The 18363-nt window shown below is 36.3% G+C and overlaps 1 protein-coding gene across 2 annotated transcripts in view; it reads left to right on the top strand.

The window, feature by feature from the left end:
* Positions 1-18363, top strand: part of ZFAND3 (zinc finger AN1-type containing 3) — a 281182-nt gene that overhangs the window by 195950 nt on the left and 66869 nt on the right. For both annotated transcript variants that reach the window (XM_072945108.1, XM_072945107.1), the window contains exon 3: positions 12496-12678. In XM_072945108.1, the coding sequence (XP_072801209.1) occupies positions 12496-12678 (183 nt within the window). The remainder of the gene's footprint in view (positions 1-12495; positions 12679-18363) is intronic.

Here is an 18363-nt window from a genome sequence, read left to right as displayed (position 1 = left end):
GAATTAGGGTCAGACCGTCTTGTATTTTTTGAAGAACTGGGTTTTAAGTTGCCTGGAAATCACAGTTTTTTTTTCAGATGAGACTTTATTTTCAATAAACCAGTATCAGCCTAGTATAGTTCTGTTGCGATTCATATGCTCAGATTTTCATAAGGCAATAATAGAATTTAATGGAGCCTGATAGAAAATTGAGATTATTTCCCCAGCTCACACTGTCCTGTAATTAGCAACTAGGAAGAGCAGAGTTAGGTCAATTGTATTGATCTAGTATTATAAAATCACCAGTAATGGCCATCTGTTTGAGACTTGACTTTCAAATCCAGTCTCATTTCTTTTAGGCCTTTTTAGTCTGTGATACATTTCAAAATAAAATATTTATGTTCCATTTTTGAGAGGGGAAATGGGCCTATATGTATACACAATATTGCATTTAATTTCATAAGGTTAACCCAGAATTATATGCAAAATTTTATGTACACATGTGTGAACACTAGGTTATTATTGTCCCCAGGTATTTGCTGCCCCTTCCAGTGGGAGGGTTATACTTCCCTGTCTTCCTCATCAGACTTGGCCGTGAGATATCTTTTAACAAATAAAATGTGAACAAAAAAGTTCATATGCCACTAATGAGCAGAAACTTTAGCAGCCATGGTATAGTTTTAACATCTCTGTTCTCTCTGCCACAAGACCAGTAGTATTCAACTTAGGGCCACTCTTTCATTCTGGATTTCTGGAATGAAGACACATACAAGCATGGAAAACAAACTGTTGTTGTAAAGCCTGTAAGTTTTGGGGTCACTTACAATTACATTAGCCTAAGCTAATAGAACCCTAGGTTAAGAATCTTTTCCAGACCTACATGAGTTTTTTGACATTCATTTGTTATTCATCAAAAATTTATTCAGTACCTCTTTCATGTGGGACACTCACATTATCTCCCATCCTCACAACAATCCTCGAGGTTGGAGCTTTAACATTTTTGCACGTGAGGAAACAAACATAAATAGGGGAAGTAACTCTCTTGAGGTCATACAGCTTCTGACCAGCTTAGCTAGTATTCAGAGAGAATCAGACAGATTCTTTGTATTGTATCTTTACACTTTCTTATTTGCTTTTTATATGTAATTATTATATCTGTTGAATCTTTTCTTTACCAATATATGAAATTAATAATACAGAGCACAAGAACTTTTATATAATAAATGCTTTGTCCCTATTTAATCAGGAGTCAGACTGTTGGCTTGCAGGGCACAGATATGTTGTATTTGGAGGTTTTTATTTTTTTTTTAAGTTTGGAATCACACATACTATTTTAAGCTGGCTGACTTTGTACATTTATAGTATCTACCTGGTCACTGAAAACTTTTGAGTTTATAACCACAGATTGGCTTATCTAGAATGCATTGCTAATGAAGGTGGGTTAGATGTAATTCCCACCTGGTCATTCATTTGTTGACTCCAGAGAGATTATTTTTCATTGTCACAGTCTCAGACTAGCAGATTTTTAAATTGTATTCAAGGAAGCAGAAGGGTAATAAAAAGATCATAGTTACTTTGAGACTTACTACCCACCCAGGCATTGTTCTGAAACTTTTAACATGTAATTAACATAATCTACATAATAACCCTATGAAGTAGATACGATTATTATTCCCATTTTAGAGAAGGAGAAAACTGAAGTAAGGGAAGTTGAGTGACTTGCCCAAGGTCACACAGCAGTTAAGAGATTGAACCAGGATGTGAACTCAGTCGGATTCCTCATTCCTAAACACCACCCTATGACAGAGAGTCTGTAGGTAACTGCATGAGCTTTTCTCATGAGTGGAAAAACCTCTTAGGTCTTTACTTGGCAGTCATTATATAGAGGATAAGTTTTCCCTTATTTTATGCTATAACATTTTCATAAATATCCATAGTAATTGCCTTTTGGGGATTGTGAGTCATACAAGCATCATATATTCTTTTGCTACCTTGGGCTCATTGGATAAAAATTAGTCAGGTAACCCTGATCTTTGGGTCTTGTGAAAGTCATGGTCTTCATTGAGATACCCTGATATCTTCTAATAGTAAAAAATGTTAGTAAACCCATCACTTCATCCTTAAAAAAAATTTCTCTTAACAGTTTAAACAGATGTGTGATATGTTACTCTTTGGGAAAGAGATTGTCATTCTTAAAATAATACCATTTTGCATTGTTTGAAAAATAATTTGAAAAATATGTAAACATCGTGTAAGTTGTATCTTAAGGGAAAGTGTGTCTCAACACTGCCACCCTGATTTTAATTTCCTGAGCTATGTGAAATGCTCAGCTTGGCAGTAGGGCTTGACTGTAGGAGGACTGAAGATTGGTGGTAAATGTGACCCTGATGTGAGATGGTGAGACTGAGGACTGAGTGGAAATGAAATAACTAGGGGTGGAATAGCTCATTAAAGGCAAGAGCTGCCCTCGTAGATGGAAGCAAAGACAGAAGGAGCCAAGCTCCCTTGGGGGGCGCTGGAGGGCAGGAGCACAAATATTCCCCTTCCACTTCCTGAAAAGGGAGGGCCAGTGGGAGGAGCTTTGTTTTTGCTTTGTCTTTTCTCCTGTCACTTCTACATGGTAAAGTGAAGGGCTGGTAGCATGAAGACATATGAATACAATTGTAAAAACAATCAGGGATCTATAAAAAAGGGATAACGTGACCTTTTTCTAACATATTTCCAAAGCTCTTATAATTCTCTGACCTGTTGTCATTGAGGTCTTTATGGGACGTTTGAAACCTTAGATCTGAACTGAAAAAAATCTTCCAGGCTCCAGACTCTCCAGGGGTTATGTTCATGCCACACTCGTGCCATTGGAGTGATTCATGAATGACAGTAAGGACTAAAGGTTTGAGGAGAGGTCCTCAAATGGTGCCAAGGATTAGCAGTCAACAGATGGGTCAGAGGTTTTCGTTTTGTCTTTTGATTCTACTTTGGCTATTTTGTTTTGTCAGCTTTGGCTGATATTTCCACAGTATGCCTGACTCTTGTTTATTTTGATGATTGAGCTATATGTGTAGAATGTATGTATATGCACACACATCATCAGATGCTTATTTTGTTGAAACTAAATTAAGGTCACAATAATCAGAAAACGTCTCTGTGTGTTTTCAGTTTTTTTAAAAAATTGACATATTTTGTGGTTAGACCAAAATGAGGTAAATGGGTCTCTTGTATACTGTGTTATTATAGTACTAATGGATTGTTAGATAGTTGCTGTTACATCAACATGTAAATTTATGCTGTGTAAATGAATATGAGACACTATTGCTGGGAAGACTGTATAATCTGCACAATAAATGCTGTATAAGAAACAAGCCTTCCAAATAACTTTTTTTTTGCTAGTTCACACTTCTGAGAAGTAGGCTCTATAGGTGTGAAGAATCTAGGGACTGTAATTTCAGTGATAAACCAGATTATAAAATAAGTTTAATTACTGATAAGAGTTTTGCTTGTGAGCCTTTTGTCAGCTTCATATATTCTCTGTTGACTACTTTTGAAAGAAGCATTTGAAGACATGCTTTTAGGAGCCATTCTAGTGTTATTTCTAGTATTCTGAAATGAAAGCTTGCAGCTTTGTGGTCTGAATCTAAACCAACAGGACTTGAGAGACTTTGAGTTTGGTCAGAGCCAGTTACCTCTGGTGGGTAGTAAGGAAGAATATTTCTATATGTGGAGGGATCATTTGTAAAATTCAAACATTTGCTTATTGACAGGGGTGCTTAATATTTCTACTGTACACAGAAGCGTTTTTATTTCCCATAAATAAATTTTATACCAATTCGAAATCCATTAATGTCTAAGAGAACAAATATTTTTCAACTTAGTGTGTTCATCAATATCAAATAAGTTAAATTCAACAACTCTGTATTGTGTATTATGTGGCAGGCATTTTGCTAGGGGCTAGAGTGTTCAGTGAATAAGACATTAATTCATTCATTCAACGAGTATTTATTAAGTGCCTTCTCTAGATAATCTTAAGGGCCTCCCTGAGAGGATAGTGTTTATGTTATGGTTCAAAATGAGTTGGAGTTACCAAGGTGAATAGCAGGATAAAGAGAAAGAGTCTCCCACATGCCATGGTCAAAGTACTCCAGGTTGAGAGAGAGAAGGGAGTGTTTGAAAAAGCCAAAAGCAACCCAGATTGGCTGAAGCAGAGTGAGGGAGAGGAGGAGCAGTGGCTTAAGATGAGACTGAAGAGAGAACCAGAAGCCTCTTCTTGGAGAGACTTCTAACTTCTCAGCCATATTTAAGATTTTGAATCTAATTATTAAGGCAATGGAAAGCTATTCAAGGATCTAGGGAGGAAAATGACTTTGTCAGAATTTGTTTTTTTTACAACATTGCTCTTATTGCTTTGTAGAGAATGGATTAGAGGTCGAGAGAGGATAGAATGCAGAAAAATTAGGGAATATGCTATTGAAGGTATGTGACAGATGATGACAACTTAGACCAGAGTAGTAATGGAGATGTGGATGGATTCAAAAGATTTAGGAGTGGTAAATGACTAGACTTAGTGATTTTTGATATGTAGAATTAAGAGGGAGAATGTGGAGTTTGAGGTGATTCCCAGGCTTCTGACTTCAGCTTAGGAGAATGTTGGTGCCATACCCTGAGATATGCGGAGAAGGACAGACACAAGATCTATTTTATTTCTGAGGTAACGCCTCAAAGTGGGCAGATTTATGGGTATAAATAGGAAACAGTTATCAACAGGAGATATATACGGGGTGTGTGCGTGCGTGTGTGTGTGTGTGTATATATATATATATATATATTATATATATATATATAATTATGTATGTGTTTTAAACTTACCTGAAAGTATCAATCAGTATCAAAACAGTGTCAGTCTCTCTATTCTGAGATCAGTGAAGACAATCTGAATTTCAGAGAGAAGGAATCATCATGAGAGATAATCTGGTAGGGTAAAGGTTTTTGTACTTGTGTTTTAAAGAAGGTAGAAGAAATGGGTGGGTATAGCTCAAAGGTAGAGCACTTGCTTAGCATACATGGGATCCTGGGTTCAATCCCTAGTACCTCTGTTAAAAAAATTAAATAAACCTAATTCCTTCCCCCCAAAACAAACAAAAAAAGAAGATAGATGAGATTATTCATGAAAGAAAGTTTAAATGAACTCAGCCACACTGAGTTTTCCCCATAAGCTAGGATCCAAGGTGAGTGCATTTTAACATTTTAATAGCAACCAGTCCTGTCATTTGTTTCTTGCTAATTCTTGATTGAACCAGTTTGTTTTTGCTGAGGCTGTTAACCCAGGTTAACATTCAGCTACTAGAATTTTATTACATTTTAATCAGAAGGCTAAAACTTTGGCTTATGAATTGGTTGGTTACTGGTAATGGCTTTGTAGCTTTTAAAAGTAAAATATCTAAGGTTTGTGGTTGAGGTGGGAATGAGCCTCTTTAAAAACCTAGAAACATGCTTATAAATGGTAGTTTATCATGGAGATAAATTGAGAGAAGGGATGAAGAAAAGAGGAGAAAGGACCCCTTTCTATTAAAAGAGGCCTTTTTACAGTGCCTTGCATGAACCAAACTTTCAAGATGTCAGAATTGAATTTTTATCTTCAACATTTCCATCTTACTTTAATTGGCTACTTGAAACTTGAAGCATTTTATGGTGTGGAATACCAAATTAAAGCTTCCAGTGGAAACATGGAGTTGTAATCTGTGATAATAATCAGTTGGGGTTTGGAGCCTGGGAATGGAAATGTGGAAACTGGAGAAGTCACCCCTGTAAGCTGGATAGAGGTTGCTCCAGTGATGGGTGCTGTAGTGGGAAGTGTAGGGTACTAGAATCCCACAAACTTGGGTCTCAACCAGCACTTGTTAGGAGGGGGCAGGTTGCCAAAACTTGCAGGGGCACTGTCCTTTGCTGAAATACGAGGATGACATCTACTACCTAGTTATTTTGAGGATTAAATGAGAAAATGAACGTAAGTCCTCTGGCCTTACTCATATCAGGCACTTAATTCTTAGTTCCTCTTTCACCTCCAGTTTAATTTTCTTTATATCTAGCTTTAGTGTCTGTAATAATATATAGAATCCTTATTAGTGGCCAAATAGATTTAATGAGTGAGATAGAACAAAATGCAGTTGAATTTCTCATCTCGCCTTATTGATTATGAAAATAGAGATTGACAGGTATTGAGCATTTTGTCTTTCAGAAATGCTAAACCAGATGATGCTGGGAGTGTCCTTAAAAGCACACAAAATAATTTGTGAAAGGCTTAAAAGAACAATTGATACAATTGATAAAATAATTTTAAATGTAATTCAGTGGTGGGCTTTCTACAGAGAAGCTTTTGGCTACTTACTCATTCAGGTAACATTTGTGGAGTATTGTTTTTGTCCCGGGCCTGTATAATGTGAGAGACTGACAAGTGAACAGATGATTCTTACACACCATAGTAAGTCTTGTGCTATGGGAAACCACACGGTGTTGTGCCAAGAGAATTTGACGATATATGCCAAATGCCTTAAAAATGTGCTTCCTCTGTTACCTAGTTGATCTGTTTCTAGCAATATAACCTAAAGAAGTTTGATGAAATCTTACTTATAATAGTGAAAAGTTGGTAACTGCAAATGTATAACAAAAGTTAATTGGTTTAATTTCTCATTTATAAATTGACGTTCTGTTTACCCATCAGTGATCACATAGATCTTCAAATGACAAAGAAAAAATTCATGATACATTACTAAGAGCAAAAAGTAGGTTACCAAAGAGAGTTTTTTAAAAAAATTCTTAATCTAAATAGACATTTCTCCAGAGACATCCAGGTGGCCAACAGGCACATGGAAAGATGCTCAACATTGCTAATTACTAGAGAAATGTACATCAAAACCACAATGAGGTATCACCTTACACTGGTCAGAATGTCCATGGCCTAAAAGTCTACAAATAATAAATGCTGGAGAGGGTGTGGGGAAAAGGGAACCCTCCTACACTGTTGGTAGGGATGTAAATTTGTTCAGCCACTATAGAGAACAATATGTAGATTCCTTAAAAAACTAAAAATAGGGTTCATATGATCCAGCAGTCCCAATCCTGGGCATGTATTTGAAAAAGATGAGAACTCTAATTCAAAAAGATATATGCACCCCAATGTTCACAGCAGCAGTGTTTATAATAGCTAAGACATGGAAGCAACCCAAGTGCCCATGAACAGATGATTGGTTAAGAAGATAGAGGATGTGTGTGTGTGTGTGTGTGTGTGTGTGTGTGTGTGTGTGTGTGTGTGTGTGTAATGGAATATTACTCAGCCATGAGCAGAATGAAATACTGTCATTTGCAACAATATGGATGGACCTAGAGACTGTCATACTAAATGAAGTAAGTCAGACAAAGACAGTATTGTATGATTATCACTTGTATGTGTAATATAGAAAATAATACAAATGAGCCTATATACAAAACAGAAGCAGACTCACAGACATAGAAAACAAAATTTTGGTTACCAAAGGGGAAAGGGTGGGTGGATAAATTAGAGGAGTATGGGATTAACAGATATAAACTACTGTACATATGATAGATAAGCAACAAGGATTTACTGTATAGCGCAGGGAACTGTATTCAGTATCTTGTAATAACCTATAATGGAAAATATTTTGAAAAAATATGTATAATATATGTGTATAAGTGAATAAACATATTATTTGCTGTATACCTGAAACTAACACAATATTGTAAATCAACTATGCTTCAATTTTTAAAAATGTTAATTTTCAAAGAAAGAAAGTTTAGTGGACTCCTTTCCAGATCACTTTTTTGTTTTCTCTGCCTTGAATAAATCATTAAAAGGATGTAGTTACGGTCATAATCTGAACGTGGTGTGGGAGTTTAAGTGAACTTGTCAAATCTATATAGTATATCTGAGAGATAACTATTATACATTTATATATATAAGCTGAGTTTAGAGTAATGACTAGGTATAGTCCCAGTGGGACTGCTCAGGTGAATGGGCTTATCAGGAGTGCCAGCGACGTGTGTTTTCAGGACTCTCAGTCTTTTGAGGCACACTTTGTAGTAAGAAGATTAATCTGTGAGAAAAATCATTAGGAAGACAACAGAGGAAAAAATGTCCGGTACGTATGTTTGCAGGCAGCCCCAGGGACTTCCACACCGGCCATTGTGACTGGGCTTGGTATCATGAGGCCACTTTTCCTAGCTTTTGGAAACATCTCATTTCTGGATACCTCAGGTATCTTTGTCAAGAAATCGTTTTCCCCCTTGGTTGATAATAAAGTAAGCTACCAAGAACTTGGCTTCTGTTGACTTTTCAACAGCAATCCCATTAAAGTTCAAAGGTTTTTACTCAGATTTTTACAAATAACAGTCTAGTTTGGAAAAGCTTTTTTCCCATCTCTTTTAGACTCACAGCTTTATTCAAGACCAATTTTACACCTTTGGATATACCATGAACTCTACCAGTTTACAAAAATAGATAATTTTTTTTTTCTCAAAGAGGTAGATGAGCTTGGAGAGTTCTAGTTTTCCCAGTTACACAAGAACAAGTGAGCAAGTGTTTTCTGTGTCTGGATCAAATGAAGTGACTCTTTCTGTACCTTTCCTGCACTGTTTTCCAGAGTAGAGGAACGAGAGTGTTGTTTACTTTTTCATGTGGGATATGAGTCTGCTTCCCTTTGTCCTTGGAGGGGACTTTTGGGTTTTTGGGGGGGGGAGGGGTCAGTAGTCAGAAGTTTAATGTCAAATGATTCTAAAAGAGAGGAGCAAGAGAGTAAGAACTATGATATAAATATTAGGGCAAAAAGGAATAGTTAACTGAGTGGCTCTTTCTTTAAACTAGGAAAATACTTTTTATTTTTATTGACTGTCATTTGTTGAGAGTACCCATGTGCCAGATATATTATGGTCATTATCTTACTTGATTCACTTTATCCCGAGAGGTAGAAATAATTCCAGACAAGACTGCACAAGATTACACTATTTACTTTTAGCCATATGTCCAGTAAATAGCAAAGTCACAGTTTGAACCCAGGTCCAACTCTAAAGCTCTTTGTAGTTTACAAGCTGTTAACTTTGGCCTAAGACTTAGAAAACTCTTATAATTAATTGTGAATTTCTGGGGAGTTGCATTAACTTTCTTGGCTCTTGCTTTCTGTATCTGTAAAATGAGAGGATTGAGCTAGATTTTCAAAGTTAATTCTGGTTGTAAAATTCTGTGATTTATGGTTTCTTTACTGAATTGAAGCAGAGACTGTAAAGTTTCTACTAGTTCTCTTGTTTGTAGGCCATTCGGTTTGTAATGAATACTATTAGCCTGATAATTTTTTTACATCACCCTATGGAGGTGCAGAAAAGGCATAGTGAGAGGATGGGTTAAAAGAAGGTACATTGTGTCAACTACAGGTTCACAAAAGAAAACTTAAAAGTGCCTCAACATCAAGGAGCATGGCAAGCATGGGCTGGAGGTTGTTTAGGTGGGACCTGGTAATTGTTGTTAGACACCAATGTCTCTAGGCATTGGGGAATGTGTTAAATAGGACAGCGATGACTCAGTTTCAGTCCTTTTAGGGTCTTATAACATTTCCAATTAAATGGTAGAGAGGTAGTTATAGGAGGATTGCAGTGATTATTGACATAGAAGAGCTAGTGAGATGACATGATATAAAAAAAAGAAGCATGACTGTTGCAGTATTTTTATTCCACTTATATATAGTACCTTTTTCTCTGAAGGTGCTGTACAAATAACGTTGAGATAATAAGCCATTTTAAAATGTCAAAACACTGAAGAATAGGAAAGTGGCTAGGAGAAATAAATACAGAGAAGCAGTAGAGGCTTTAGATCAGTGATGGGCACAGCAGGTTAGTGATTCTTTGGTTAAATCTGCTGCATTCACTATTGGTGCTGTAAATGGGTGGGGGCTTTGACACAGAGGCCTACTCTTTGGGCCACTTGGTGCTTACCATTCTGCATCTTGTGATTGAAATTGAAGACCATGGATTTTCATGTCAGATGGACCTTTGTTTAAATACTGATCCTGCTACTTACCAGCTGTTAACTTGGAAAAAATTACCTAAATTTTCTGAGCGTCAGTTTCTTCATCAGTAAAGTGGTGATCATTTTACCTCCCTTGTTAAGGTTGTTCTGAAGATGAAAATAAATGAGCTAAATACATAAAACATTTAGTTCAGTATTTGGCACGTGGTAAACGCAACATAAATGCTAGCTATAGTTATGCTCAGAATATGTCAAAATAGTGATTCTGATGAGGTTACAGAGCATAACATAATAGCAACGGCCTCTCTCTAGTTCAGAAGATAAGGCAGTATGGAGTTGTCAGGATCCTTTTCCCTCTCTGAATTGATACAGTGAAACATCATCTGTACTTCTTAGTCTAGTGTTAAATTTTTTAAATGAAACATACTGAGACTATACATAATAATTTAAACGGTCATATACTGACCAGCTTTAAGAAATAAAAAAAAAAGGAGAGGGAGGGTATAGCTCAGTGGTAAAATGCATGTTTAACATGCACAAGGTCCTGGGTCCAATCCCCCAGTACCTACATTAAAATAAAATAACTTTAAAAAAAATTACAGATAGAATGGAAGATCTATGTTCCTCTCTCCGCCCCCAGATAGCTACTGTCTGAGTTTGGTGTATCATTTCCATGCATGTTTTTATATTGTAATTATGTATCTGTAAATAACATATGGTATTTTACATATTTTAAATTGTATATAAATATTGTTAGACTATATATATCCTTCTGTAGCTTGCTTTTCTCAACATTGTTTTTGAGATTTTTCATTATTCTTATAGCTTTATTCATTTATTTTGACTACCATAGAGCATTCCATTACATTGAATACACCATTTTAATCGTTTGTCCATCAACGAACATTACCTATACTTTTGAATGTTTTTACATAGCTCTCACTTCACATTCCCCTGCTTCATTTAGAGATAACCACTATCCTGAATTGTGTTAATTAAAAAAAAAAGATTTAGACATACATATTCCTAAACATACATTGTTTGAGTTTTGTCTGTTTTAAGATTTATGCAGTACAATCTTGCTATGTTATTTAGTAACTTGCTTTTTTTTATTCAACATTATGATTTTGAGATTCATTTATAATGATGTGTGTGGCAGTGGTTACTTGTTTTCACTATGTACATTATTCCATCATTTGAATATATTATAATTTATGGACCTTTAGGTTGCTTTAGTCATTAGTAATGAAATGACTTGGAGTATATGTAGTATATGTGGATACTGGATATTGATGAGTAGTAATTATATTATCATTTAATTATACATATTTTGTAATTTTATAATTTTTAATTTGACCCATAAGTTTAAAGTGTATTTTTAAAATTTCCAAAATATAGAATTTTGTCCAATTTTCATCTTAGTTGCTCTATGGTCGGTTAATAATGTCTATATCTTACTAGTTCTTTGAGACTTGCTTTATAGTCTGATGTGTGGTTAAAGTTTATCCAGGTTTTAGTCAGTTTTTATAAATATTCCCCATGTGTTTGAAAACAATTCATTGTCTAATTATCAGTTTCCCACAAATATGATAATTTTTGCTTTACATGTTTTGAAGCTTTGTTATTAGATATATACAGATTTAGAATTGTTTTATCTTCCTGGTAACTTTTTTTGTGCTATTATATACTGATCCTTTTTATCTTTATTAATGCTTTTTGCCTCTAAGTCTACATTTTGTGATATTATTATGGCTATTACTGGCTTTTTGAAAAATTAAAAAAAAATTTTTTGGAGGGGAGATAGTTAGGTTTATTTATTTATTTTAATGGTAGTACTGGGGATTGAACCCAGGACCTCATGCACACTAAGCATGCACTCTGCCCCTGAGCTATACCCACTGGCTTTTTAACCACATGTATTTGCTGGTATTTTGTTTATATACTTTAAATTTTCCTTCTCATGTTTATGGTTTTAGTATGTCTCTTGGCAACTATATATAACAGGACTTTGTTTATTCAGTCTGAATTTTCTGTTTTTTAACTGCTAAGTTTAGTCTACATTTATTACCATCACTGATGTATCTGTACAGTTCTACCATCTTATGTGTTTTCTATTTACCTTGCTTTTTTCTCTGTTGTTTTTTCCCTTCTTATCAGTCCTCTATTGGTTTAAACAACTTTCTTTATTCCTTTTATCACTCTGCTGATGACCTATAATATTTTAACATGCATTTGGCTTTGCAAAGTCTTACATTAAATCGGTATGTCTACCATTCACCTGAATGATACAGGGACCTTGGAAATCTTTAACTCGGTTACCCTCCACCAATTTTATATGGTTTCCACCAGTATTTTACTTACATTTTTTAATCACCAAAATTAATTTTAATTATTGCTGCTGTTACATTTAATTTTTATACTTTCATTTTTCAAATACCCAAAGTAATTGTGAATTCCTTGATTAAACTGGTTTTCTCACTCTTTCTCTTCAGATTTTCAAAAGAAACAACCAGACGATGATTCCGCTCCAAGTACGAGTAACAGCCAATCAGATTTGTTTTCTGAAGAGACCACCAGTGACAACAACAATACCTCGATAACCACGCCAACTCTTAGTCCCAGCCAGCAGCCGCTTCCGACAGAACTGAATGTAACTTCACCAAGTAAAGAGGAGTGTAAGTGCCCAGATTCTGTTCAGTGGTGGAGAAAGCAGCCTAAGAATCATATCATGAGTTTCTTGGTAATGCCTCATCCGAGAAAAAAAGATAGCAGGTCTTTTAATTCAAGATTGTGTTGACACATAGTCCCAAGTCAGCAAGGCAGAGAATAAGCTTCAGCCATTGCATAGTGCTTGAGGTTTTCTTAAAAGATAGCCTTTATGTTAACTGTTAAGGTACAAGAGATTTTAAACCAGTCTGGGGCAGTGATTCTTAGCCCTGGCTGTAAATTAGAATCCACTGGGGATTTTTAAAACAATTTCAATCTCCAGCACTATTCCCTGAGTCGGATTTAATTGGTCTGGAGGGAAGCTCAGTGATCTGTTCTTTTTAACTCTTCAGAGTATTCTAATGTGCAGCAAGAATTGAGAACCACTGGTGTAGGGAACTTAACCTGATTTAGTAACCTTGGATTAAAGACTTACCTGTGTCATTAACTGGGCCTTGAATGTTTCTAAGGCAGTTAATTGAGATAACACTGTGTATTTCATAGAACAGAGGATATTTTGAAGGGAGGAGGCAATTGTTTCTGATACTCTTCTGTAAGTGCTCAGTGGTAGATTACTATTACCGTATATGTGATACAGAAGTCCATTGTCCACGTAGTCTTTATAATGCTTAGAACCATTTCCTTAGAACCATTTCCTCTAGGGCACAACTATAACTGAGAGTTTGTTGAAAATTATAGGGGTGTTATGACAGAGCAATTTTTAGCTTTTAAAAGCTTTACTTAACAGGTTGAAATTTGGTGTTTCAAATTTAATGAATATCTAGAAATCCTTGGAATGTGGTAGGTTAGAATGTTCTATCTACTAATTTTGGAAAGATTAGCAGAGAACAAATATTTATCTACCATAAACCACTGTACTAGGTAAAACTGAGAGTATACAAGTGAAAAAGGTCATAGTCCTTGCCCTCAAAGAATTTACTGTTTATCAGGGGGAATTAAATATATTTGTTATATCAGTGGTTCTCAAACAGCAGTGATTTTTGCCCCTCCTTCTCTTCCCCAGTGCTGTAAACATCTTACACTGTATTGGACAGCCCTCCAGAACAAGGAATTATCCAGTCTGACATGTCAGTAATGCCAAGGTTGAGAAACCTTGAAGTGTGATTGTATGCATCCATTTTAATCGTCCTTCTTATGTATTAAAGGCATTGTTGAAGAAGGGTATTGGTTTACTGGAGGAAAAAGTGGTGTTGAAGACAAAACAATATAGAGGAAAGCTGCGTGAAGTTCTGCAGTAGCATTTAGGAGGGTCACTTATGGAGGACAAGGCTGGAGAGGTAGATCATGGCCATGCCATAGAGGCTTGACTGCTCAGCTAAGATATTTGACTGCCAGACAACATTCATGTTTTTGCACAAAGGAAGTAATATTACTACAGTTCTTTTGGAGAGGTAATCTGGCAGTATTGAAAATGAGAAGGCTTATGCTAGAATAGCATTGCAGAGACAGAATTTTTAAAATACTGTAACTTATTGAATACAGACCCAGGGGAAAGTATAGAAATTACTTAAGAGGAGGAAAAAAAAGATGAAAATGGTAGTGATAGTGTTAAGGCATAGGTTTTGTTTTGTTTTAAAACATCCATGTGGGGTTATGTTCTTATTGAGGAGCTGATGAAAGCTATTGGCCCCTTGTCTCAGAAAAATATACACCATCAATTTGTGCCCAATTTTGATTAAAATGTTTCTAAAGCTTACTGTGGCCTTTAGGCTAAGAGCTCCTTGTCTAAGGGAAAGGTTGGAGCTGGTCAGGATCTTACCTTATGGAACTACGTCTGATGGGACCCGCATGTACTAGGATCAGGCCGACAGATCAACTTTGAGCAGCCCAAGTGCATGTGAGACTGAGATAACAACAGCTCCCATTTACTGAGTGCTTTATGTGCAAGGCATTGTTCTGTATTTTGCATATTTTCTCATTTATTCCTCCTGAAAACTCAGTGAGGTAGATACTAACATTATCCCCATTCTGTAGATAAGGAAACGGGCACAGACAGATCAAGTAATTTGCCTGTGGTAACAAACTAGTAGATACCAGAACCAGGATTCAAATTCAGACATTTGGCTTCAGAATTCATGCTTTTAATCAGTTAATCCACAATGTGAAATATAACTGCCACAGAAAGTAGAAATATCCATGTTGTCAAGACCAGCACATTCTTTCTCTGTAATTAAGGTATGTGGAAACTCAAACTATAACCAAAAGTTACTTGATTAATTCATCAGAAAATCCTTGTAACAGGGATTGGAGATAAAAGCATAATACCCATGTGACTAAAACATTTTCTCTGGTGGCAGATCTTTATAGGAAGCACACCCATAACAAAGATTTATATAGTGAATGACAAAATGTGAACACAGAACAAGTGGAGTTAGATGAAGTGAATTTTTGATTGAGTCAGGATGATTGTCAGGTACACTCTAAGGACATATAGGGAAGGTCTTTTGCATTCAGTACAAGATTCCATCTTCATATCCTTTTCTCCCTTCTCTGCGTGGGCTTAGATCTGCCCTGAGCTTTGGAACCCCTAGGACACAACACTTCCTTGTTTCCATAACTTGCTGGTCTAGGCTACTGTGGACTGCCATGTTTTTTCTTTTGATATACATATAAATGCCTTCACTCTGATTAAAGATGTGTAGTTCTACTAGTTTCAGATCCATTCTCTTTCTGATGACATCACTACTTTAAACCATTGTGTGTTTAACTCTTCAAGTTAAACTCTCAGAAGCTAATCTAATTTCCTAATTCTTGTAGTGCTCATTATTGTAATCCTTGGATTTTCACATATCTGGAGGAAGGAGGAGATTTGCTATTCTGAATAATGATGACTTAAGTGTTCAACTGGGCAATTTTTAGGAGAGATAAGTCAAAGATGGCTTCATCCACATGCAGATGATAGGTGAAGCTTTAGGGGTTAAATGAGATTACCAAGGATGAGAACAGAAAAAAAAGCAGTGAGAACAGAACCTTGAGTGAAACCAAAACAAAGGAGGGAACTGAAGAAGTCAGAGAGGAGGCAAATGATAGTGGGGCAGGGTCAGGAAAGTCAAGGAACAAATTTCAGCTTATGGTGTGGATTTTATTAATAACAGTGAAAATGTTCACTCATATTTATGAAGTGTTTGGCTATGTTCTAAGCACTCTTCTAAGCTCTTTATATGTACCAACATGTAATTCTCACAATACTGTATGAGATAGGTGTTTTTATTATACCATTTTTGCAGACGAAGAAGTTGAAGTGTAAGGAGGTTCAGTAACTTCTGCCCAAAGTTCAGAGCTCCTGCTTCACAGTGTAGCTCATGTTCCAACCCACTGATTTGGCTCCAGAGCCTATGCTTTCAACCACTATAGCATTTGCCTCAACATTATGAAAATACTGTGGAAAACTGGAAACTGACAGGAGACGTTGAATTTGGTGATCATGAGATTGATTACCTAAATAAACTGTGTAATAAACTATTTCAGTGGTTTGTATATTCATGTAACAGTCTTTGCTGAGTGGCACTAGGTTAAATACTGGGTACAGAAATGAATAAGATTAGGTCTCTACCCACAAGGAGCGTATTTTCAAATACATATGCCTTTCCTTGAGGTTGTTCTCCAAACAGGTGCGTAAGAATTTTAGGGTAAAAGGGAGGCAGTAGCAGGAACAATGGCTATAAGCATGCCATTTGCAAAAGCTTTTTCAGGTGGGTTTTGCTGCCTCATCTCGGTTTGAAAGTATGCTAGAGTGAGGAGATGTGTGCCCGGTTTGTGGATGGGAGATGTTTGTTGAAGCTGTCAGGGTGACTGTGTTGCAAGTCAACAGGAGATGACTGAAGTGATCGCCAAGTAGCAGTGCAGACCAAGATGAAATTAGGCAGCCTGATCCATTGACTCCTTGCAGATTTTAATTGTGACCTACCTAGGAGAAGAAAGGTAGAGGGGATCACTTAATCTTAGAGGGGATCACTTAATCTTTTAGTGTCCTCGAGAGACTGGAAGTTCATCTTTTGGTCCTTCTTAGCTTCCCCTGGAGAGTTATGGAGAAGTAGGGTGTGGGAGTTGCTGGGAATTGGATTTGGGGTGCCAAATGCAAGTTCTACATAATATGTAAACTCTACACTAGTTGCGGATCTACTGTTATTGTGTAGAATTGGAAATGCTGTTTCTTCTTCAGGGCTTGTGAAAGATTTCATATTTTTTCCTAATAATCAAGGGATTGAGTATTGCTTAAATTTGCTTTCCACTTCTCATTGTTAAATGAATATAAGAACAGAAGGATGGTGAGAGTCTGGGTACATTAGTGCTGTTTTGAAAAGACAACAGATAGAGTAAGAGCTATTGACAAGAATGTGTAAAGCAGAACCAGGACAGTTTTTTATCCAAAAGAATTTCTTAAGGCACCTTGACTGAAGGTCAGATAAAACATGTACCTATTTTTTCCAAGTGATATTTCTTTGTCTGAACACACACGCATCTCTTCCTATCCCATCTTGTGTGTCTGCAGAAGAGTGAATAGAACTTTTGCCATTAGAAACATTTTCAAAAAGCAGTGTAAACAACATTCTAATAGTGACCAAAGGACTTTGTCACAGCATTTAAGTGATATACAAATGGTAACAGCTATCACCAGAGTACTCATTAAGCATCAGACACTGTTCCAAATACTTGCCTGTATTAGCATACTTCAGCTTCATAATACCTTGTAAGGTAGGTACTGTTACCGTATCTGTTCCTCAGATGTGGAAATGGAGGCATAGGTTGAGTCAGTATCTTACTCAAGATCTCGGAGCAGCCTGGCTTTCTGGCACCGGATCATAGCTGCCCATCTCTATAGTGATTGATAGTGTAAAGGACGTTGTGTGCAGATGTAAACTATAGAAGAGAGAGTGTTGCACAAACACTTCAAAAGAACAGAATAACATACATTTTTTTTTAGTGCTTTTGCTCCTTTTTACTTACTGTTCTCCCAGTTTCATAGAGGAGATAAAATGTGATTTGTGCTTAGTTTCTTGAGCTAACTTTTAAAGAAAGAAAGGATAATGTCAGGTTGTGGATAGAACACTGGAACAAGTTGTTGTTTTGTTGTTATTTTTAAATGACAGGCAGGTGACTGGTCACTTAAGTCAGAGTCTTAATAGATTGGTCTTAAAAGATTAAAAAAAATATATATATACCCTTTTCTCAGTATCTTCTATAAATCAGCTTTCCTGTTGTCATGCTCTTGAAGACTTGGGCATCCTACTTATGACCTGTTTGGGTGGATATGCATGCTTACGTAGGTGTTTGTTTATTTACCAATTCCACTACGTAGAGTAGAAATTAAGATGTTGGCGGAGAGTTGTCTGGTCTGTTCCTTTCTAGGCAAAGGAGGAAGAGATCTGATACCTACTACTAGGGAAGAATAATGACAAGAAATGGACTTGTTTTCAAATATTCTGGCATTCTGACTTAGCAGTTAGAGAGGGCCCACCTCATATACAACATTCTCCCAAGTTCTGTGGTGGCACATACAAAGAAATAAACAGCAACCAACACATACAGAAAACTGTCATTTACAAGAGAAATTGGCAAACCTAACCCATAGGCCAAATTGGCCCACCACCTGTTTTTGTACGGCTCAGGAGCTAAGAATGATTTTAAATGAA

The sequence above is a fragment of the Vicugna pacos genome, chromosome 20 (assembly GCF_048564905.1).
Source record: "Vicugna pacos chromosome 20, VicPac4, whole genome shotgun sequence".
NCBI lineage: Eukaryota > Metazoa > Chordata > Mammalia > Artiodactyla > Camelidae > Vicugna > Vicugna pacos.
Note: the sequence above shows the minus strand (reverse complement) of the source record. Positions and strands in the feature narration are given on the sequence as shown.